This window comes from Rhinopithecus bieti, unplaced genomic scaffold (genome assembly GCF_001698545.2).
Source record: "Rhinopithecus bieti isolate Rb0 unplaced genomic scaffold, ASM169854v2 scaffold_13900, whole genome shotgun sequence".
In the NCBI taxonomy this organism is placed as follows: Eukaryota; Metazoa; Chordata; class Mammalia; order Primates; family Cercopithecidae; genus Rhinopithecus; species Rhinopithecus bieti.
Genome location: NW_016808376.1, coordinates 3619551 through 3627440, shown reverse-complemented (window position 1 = coordinate 3627440; position 7890 = coordinate 3619551). Strand labels below are relative to the sequence as shown.

Here is a 7890-nt window from a genome sequence, read left to right as displayed (position 1 = left end):
TCAAAAAAAAAAAAAAAAAGATCTTTTCACCTTCTTTGATCACATTATGAACTTTTCTTTACAATGTTTTGTACTGTTTTATTGTGATTAGTGCCATCATCATTAGGCTTATTATTAGTGGATTATGAAGGAAATTTCAAATTTTATCGTCAGGAACCTAAAAAGGGGGAGAAGTGGCCAACTGTTTTATTTCTGAGTGTTTAGATAAAAATATCTTAGAGTTGCAACTTCCAGTTTCATGATGATTAAGAAATTATCTGTCTACTTTTTTTTTAATTGAGTTGGAGTCTTGCTCTTTTGTACAGGCTGGAGTGCAGTGGCACAATCTTGGCTCACTACAACCTCCGCCTCCCGGGTTCAAGCAATTCTCCTGCCTCAACCTCCCGGGTGGCTGGGACTTTAGTTTTAGTAGAGACGGAGTTTCACCATGTTGGCCAGGATGGTCTCGAACTCCTGACCTCAGGTCTTCCACCCACCTCGGCCTCCCCAAGTGCTGGGCCCCAGGAGGTGCTTTTTTAGAAGGCTGTCTTTAGACCATAAGAACAAAGAAGGGTAGTTCTAGTGCTTGCAAAGAGATACGGAAAACAGACAAAACAAACCTGTTCTCAGTCCCTTTTATAATATCAAAAGGAAAGATTATTATCCAAAAGGATAAAATTAAATAATGTCAAAAGGGATTGTCTTATTACACATTGTCTGTATCAGAATATCTCATATACCCCATAAATATGTATACCTATCACATACCCACAGACACACACACACAAAAGATTATCTGACCAGGCACAGTTGACTCATGCCTGTAAAACACTTTGGGAAGCCAAGGCAGCTGGATCGTTTGAGCTCAGGAGTTTGAGATAAGCCTGGGCAACATGGTGAAACCCAGTCTCTACTAAAAATACAAATATTAGTTGAGTGTGATGGCGTGCACCTGTAATCCCTACTATTCAGGAGGATTGCTTGAACCCAGGAGGTCAAGGCTGCAGTGAGCCTAGATGGCATCACTGCACTCCAGCCTGGGTGACACAGTGAGACTCTGCCCCTCCCCCCTCCCCCCCAAAAAGAAAAAAGTTGTAATAAATAAAAGAGAGAGATTATCTACTTTAAGTGAGTCCCAGTTAGGCATAAACAAATCATATCCTTTAGGACTGAAATCACACATAATTATAAAGCAGTTGTCATTAAACTTAGAAAAATCTTACTAAATGGAATGAAAGATTCACAGTGGGCCAATATTTCCTTTTTCAAAAGCAAGCAAAATATACATGCGGAAAACTAGATAGTCTGATAAGCTTGATGTCAACTTTTAGCATAATTCTAGATTGAGTTTTAAAACGGATGGTTTTAGTTGTTAGGAAAATGAAAATTAAAACCACACAAAATAGCAGTGTATGCTCATTGGAATGGCTAAAATTAAAAACTGACCATATCAATTTTTTGCCTGGGATATGAAAGAACTGGAACTCTCATACACTTCTATCATAATATGAAATGGGGCTGAGCGCGGTGGCTCACACCCGTAATCCCAACACTTTGGGAGGCTGAGGCAGGTGGATCACCTGAGGTCAGGAGTTCAAGACTAACCTGGCTGACATGGTGAAACCCCATCTCTACTAAAAATACAAAAATAAGCTGGGCCTGGTGGCACACACCGGTAATCCCGGCTACTGGGGAGGCTGAGACAGGAGAATTGCTTGAATCCAGGAGGCAGAGGTTGCATTGAGCCAAGATCGTGCCACATTGCACTCCAGCCTGAGCAACAAGAATGAAAAAAACTCCGTCTTAAAAAAAAAAGGTATAACGTATAACCACTTTGGCAGTTTCTTAAAAAGTAAAACACACCAGATATTTCTAGCTATTTCATTCCTAGCATGTTTCAGTTAAGAGATGAAGACAAACATCCACCCAGAGATTTGTACATGAATGTAGAATTGCATGTGTAATAACCCAAAAGTAGAAACAGCCAAAATGTTCCTAACAGGTGAATGAATATGTGGCATATTCATACAAGGGAATACAATTCTGCAATAAAAAGGAGCAAAGTATTGATGCATATGACATGTATGTCTCTCGAAATCTTTATGCCAAGCAAAATAAGCTGGACAATAAAAGAATGCATGTTGTGGCTGGGCGCGGTGGCTCACACCAGTAATCCCAACATTTTGGGAGGCCAAGGCAGGCAGATCACCTGAGGTCGGGAGTTCGAGACCAGCCTGACCAACATGGAGAAACCCCATCTCTACTAAAAATACAAAATTAGCCAGGTGTGGTGGTGGTGCATGCCTGTAATCCCAGCTACTCAGGAGACCAAGGCAGGAGAATCGCTTGATCCCAGGAGGCAGAGGTTACAGCAGGCCGAGATTGCGCCATTGCACTCCAACCTGGGCAACAAGAGTGAAACTCCATCTCGGAAAAAAAAAAAAAAAGACTGCATGTTGTATAATCTGATAGACATAAACATTTAGAAAATACAGACTAGCCAGGCATGGTGGCACTCACCTATAGTCCCAGCTACTCAAGAGGCTGAGGCAGGAGGATCACTTGAGACTAGAACTTCGAGGCCAGCCTAGACAACATAGCGAGATGTGTCTCTTTAGAATGAAAAGAAAAAGAAAATGCAGGCCGGGCACGGTGGCTCACACCTGTAATCCCAGCACTTTGGAAGGCCGAGGCGGGAGAATTGAAACCAGCCTGGGCAACAAAACGAGATCCACTCTCCCCACCCCCCAGCCTCCCACTCTGCCTCTACTAAAAATTTTTAAAAATGAATTAGCCAGGCATGCCGGGCACGGTGGCTGGTGTCTGTAATCCCAGCACTTTGGGAGGCCGAGGCAGGTAGATCACGAGGTCAGGAGTTCCAGACCAGCCTAACCAACGTGGTGAAACCCTGTCTCTACTAAAAATACAAAACTTTTGTGCCTGCCTACTAAACAGGTGGCGGGCACCTGTAATCCCAGCTACTCGGGAGGCTAAGGCAGGAGAATCACTTGAGCCTGGGAGGCAGAGATTTCAATGAGCCGAAATTGTGCCACTGCACTCTGGCCTGGGCAACACAGCAAGACTCTGTCTCAAAAAAAAAAAAGAAGAATTAGCCAGGCATGGTGGTGTGTGCCTGTAATCATAGCTACTTGGGAGGCTGAGGTGGGAGGATCACTTGTGCCCAGGAGTTCTGATGCTGCAGTGAGCTATGGTCACACCACTGTACTCTAGTCTGCAAGACTTCATTTCTTAAAATAAAATGCAGACTAAACAGTAGTGACAGAGAGCAGATTGGTGGTTGCCTGGGGATGGTTTCCTTGCTTACGAAGTTTGAAGGTGATGGATGTGCTCATTGTCTTGATTGCGGGGAGGTTTTCTGAAGTGAGCACATATAGCAGAACTCATCAAATTACGTTTTAAGTATGTGCAACTGATTGTATGTCAGGTACACCCCAATAAAGTTGCTTTGAAAAAAAAAGTTTTGAAGCCAGGGCAACATAGTGAGACCCAGGTCCTCCAAAAAATGAAAATTAGCTAGGCATGGTGGTGCACACCTGTAGTCCCAGCTACTCGAGAGGCCAAGGTGGAGGATTGCTTGAGCATAGGAGGTGGTGGCTGCAGTGAGCCTGGATTGCACCACTGCACTCCAGCTCGGATGACAAAGCAAGACCCTGTCTCAAAAAAATTAAAAATGTTTTGAGCTTTTTGAAAAGGAGATGATAATTGTAAGTAGTCAATACTCGATCACTAAGAGCAGATTCTCAAGCTGAGGTCATTGGGGGAATGGGTAAGGTTTACCAGGCTGGTAGTTAAGTGGACTACCTTAATATTTTTTTCATTTTTATATGTGAGATATTTATCTTCTGTCTTAAATATGAAGTATAGTTGGGCTTGTAGATAGTCTCTCACCTGCACTTCGTTGCACCTTAGTGTATCTGTCCTAGTGTGTTTGGCATTCTGGGTGTTCCTTTTTTTTTTTTTTTTTTTTTGAGTTGGAGTTTTCGCTCTGTCTCCCAGGCTGGAGTGCAGTGGCGCAATGCGGCTCACTGCAACCTCTGCCTCCTGGGTTCAAGCGATTCTCCTGCCTCAGCCTCCTGAGTAGCTGGGATTTTAAGCGCCTGCCACCATGCCTGGCTAATTTTTGTATTTTTGGTAGAGACGGGGTTTTGCCATGCTGGCCAGGCTTGTCTCTGGGTGTTACATTTTAAGAAAAACATTGGCTGACTAGAGCGCATCCTAAGAGAGAATACCAAGAGAAGACGTTGGAGATAATAGAATCAGACTGTCAAATCAGACTCCAGTGAATCAGAGCTCCTGTGCAGTGTTCAGCTTTAATGATAATTTCAAGGATGCCAGTATTCTGAAGGCACAGGTTAAGCTGAGAGAAGCCTGGGACATGGGCACAGCTCCCCAAATCATTCCATTCCACATCATATGTGCCTTTGGTTTGGAGTCACTGATGAGGTCTCTTAAGTGAGGTATGCAGGTTATCAGACAGGAGATGGGGAATTTAGGTTATGAAACATCTCCATCTTATGCTTAGATGCTGACATAGCTTACTTAACATTTTCCAGGGAGCCATGGCCCATAAGTTGATAGATCCTGTCTTGGTTTGTTTAATAAGAGCAATCTTAAACCAGGAACATCCTGCTGAAAACAAAAACATTTCTAGATAAGGACTCACTTTCCTCCATAACAGAGAACTCATCTCACTAGGTCAGGGGCTTCACTCTCTCCTCATCACAGGTGTCTTCAGATGTATGAACGGCGAGTATTGCTGAAGATGGACTAGATCTGTTCTGTGTAAACACCTTTCCGACAGTTACCCAGACACTCCGAGGTTACTGGTTGAAAGGTTGTCCCTGGTTGCTAGATGCGTGCTTCTCCATAGGGTGCAGAAAGCAGAACATCTGTTGTTTTATGGAGGTTGGACTTGGCTTTTCCCTTATCCAGCCCTAATAGGTTGTGACTGTATTAAAGTAATACTGGTATCTGTTTTTTCTTTTTTTCTTTTTTTTTTTTGAGACAGAGTCTCACTCTGTCGCTAGGCTGGAGTGCAGTGGTGCGACCTTAGCTCACCTCCGCCTCCCAGCTTCAAGCAGTTCTCCCGCCTCAACCTCCCGGGTAACTGGGACTGTAAGCATGTGCCACCATGCCCGGCTAATTTTTGTATTTTTGTTAGAGACAGGGTTTCACCATGTTGGCCAGGATGGTCTCATTCTCTTGACCTCATGATCCACCCGCCCAGGCCTCCAATGTGGTGGGATTACAGGCGTGAGCCTCCACGCCCGGCCTCTACTTGCTATTTTATTTGAAGTCTGTTTTTTCTTTCTCTCAATGTTCTCAAACTATTTGTGACTCCTTTGTTATTTTCTCCCAGTTTAAGATCCTTAATGTACCCATGTCCTCTCAACTTGCTGCAAATCACTGGAACCAGCAACAGGCAGAACAAGAAGAGAGGATGAGAATGAAAAAGCTCACACTAGATATCAATGAACGGCAAGAACAAGAGGATTATCAAGGTATAAAATCATCTATAAGAGAAGTGGAAAATTTTTTTGCCTTTTGAATATCAAAATTGTTATTTTGTTTCACCTTTTCATGTCATATTTGTCCATATTTATGCTGAGAAATTCATTTTGTATCCCACTGTGTTAATTTTTTTCACTTATTTGTAAAATAACAAGTGTAATTTTTACCATATTTTGCTCTAATTAAATTAGACTATAAACTGCTAGCTATGTTTACGAGCAAGATGATAATCAATTTTTAATTGCTTCACATTGCCAGCCAGTTGTGTGCAGGTTCATTTAACAAATAGTGTGCATTGCTTAATGACAGGGATACATGCTAAAAAATGTGGCATTAGGCAATTTCATCATTGTGCTAACATCATAGAGTGTACTTGACAAACCTAGATGGTGTAGCCTACTACACACCGAGGCTGTATGGTGTAGCCATTATGAACTGATGGGACCACCATTGTATAGGTGTCTGTCATTGACTGGAACATGGTCACACAGCACACGACTGTATTTATCTCCTTTTGTCTGTTGGGAGTCCTGGTCTTGAGGAACCTGTATTCCTTCAGATTTGAGGAAATACTCAAATTAGGATTCTCGTTTTATGCATACACACCCAGCATTTTTTGGTTAATTGGAACCTTACATATCGAGTCCATGGAGACTTCATAAGATAGCATTTTGGTGTTCCTGTGGTATGCAGATTTTACAGCCGTAACAGTTGTTTCTACAGCACTGTGCTGAACAAACCGCTGTTTGTGCAGGAGAGTATGTGTGAATCAGTGTTTGTGGTTTCTAATCTTTTAATCTCACTGTAGAATGTTCTCTCCCAGTTGATACCCAACAGTGCTTTTGTTTGTTTTAAGAGCCTTCATTTGTCACCCAGGCTGGATGGAGTGCAGTGGTGCAATCACTGCAGCCTCAAACTCCTGGGCTCGAGTGATCCTCCTGCCTCTGCCTCAGCCCCCCACGTAGCTAAGATTACAGACATGTGCCACCATACCTGGCTAATTTTTAACTTTTTTTTTTTTTTTTTTTTTTGAGACGGAGTCTCGTCGCTCTGTCACCCAGGCTGGAGTGCAGTGGCCCGGATCTCAGCTCCACTGCAGTCCGCCTCCGCGGGTTCAAACCATTTCTCCTGCCTCAGCCTCCCGAGTAGCTGGGACTACAGGCGCCGCCACTTACACCCGGCTAGTTTTTTTTTTGTATTTTAGTAGAGACGGGGTTTCCCCGGTTAGCCAGGATGGTCTCGATCTCCTGACCTTGTGATCCGCCCATCTCGGCCTCCCAAAGTGCTGGGATTACAGGCTTGAGCCACCGCGCCCGGCCAATTTTTAACTTTTTGTAGAGAGGGGATCTTGCTATGTTGCCCAAACTCATTTTGAACTCCTGGGCTCAAGCAGTCCTCACGCCCCTGCATCCCAAAGTGGTAGGGTTACAGACGTGAACCGCCATACCCGGCTCCAACATTCTTAATGATAATAGCTAACACTGAGTGCTTATTCTTTGGCCAGACACTGTTTTATGTACTTTTTCAAAGTGTATAATCCTCATAACAATTCTTTGAGATAAGTGTTGTTATCTTCATTTTACATTGAGGGAAATTGAACCTAAAGTCCCACAGCTAGAAAGTGACAGAGCTGGGATATTAACCAGTAGTCTTGCTCTACACACGATGCTCTTAGCTATTGCAATGCACTGCCTCTTAGACCTTTTTTACTGCTTCATAAGATAGCTATGTGGTGGCCAAATTCACAGTAAAGGGAACATTGAGTATTAAAAGAGTCTCATCTCTTGATAATGCTCTTTCAAAACTTCTTAATCATTTTAGTCTGTATAATGGCTATTTTTCTTTAGTCAGCTCCCTGACAGGACTAATAAACTTAATCTCCCCAACATTTCATTCACTCTGTAGGAGGAGTACATTTCTAAGAGTTAACAGCATTTTCTTTTTTGCTCCTAATTACAGAAATGTTGCAGTCTCTTGCACAACGCCCAGCTCCAGCAAACACCAATCGTGAGAGGCGGCCTCGCTACCAACATCCGAAGGGAGCACCTAATGCAGATCTAATCTTTAAGACTGGTGGGAGGTAAAGCAGTCATTACTTCTTCCTTAGCTGTTTGTTTTTCATCATGTCCTTAAGAATAAATTAGAGAATTCTGGATTATATTTTGGCTAAGGCTTGATTATTAGCAAAATAGAAAAGTCTTTGAAGTGTAGATACTTGAGGGGAAAAACCTGCTCTATACTGTAGTTATGGCTGTTCTGTTTTGTTTTTTTTGTTTTGTTTTGTTTTTTTGTTTTTAATTATTTTTTGAGACAAGGTCTTGCTCTGTTGCCCAGGCTGAAGTACAGTGACACAATTACAACTCACTACAGCCTCACCCT

At 42.9% G+C, this 7890-nt stretch overlaps 1 protein-coding gene across 1 annotated transcript in view; it reads left to right on the top strand.

The window, feature by feature from the left end:
* Nucleotides 1-7595, top strand: part of UPF2 (UPF2 regulator of nonsense mediated mRNA decay) — a 122670-nt gene extending 115075 nt beyond the window's left edge. The window contains 2 exon segments of the mRNA XM_017886701.1: nt 5360-5501; nt 7471-7595. Of these exon segments, the coding sequence (XP_017742190.1) occupies nt 5360-5501; nt 7471-7595 (267 nt within the window).
* The last annotated feature ends 295 nt before the right edge of the window (nt 7596-7890 follow it).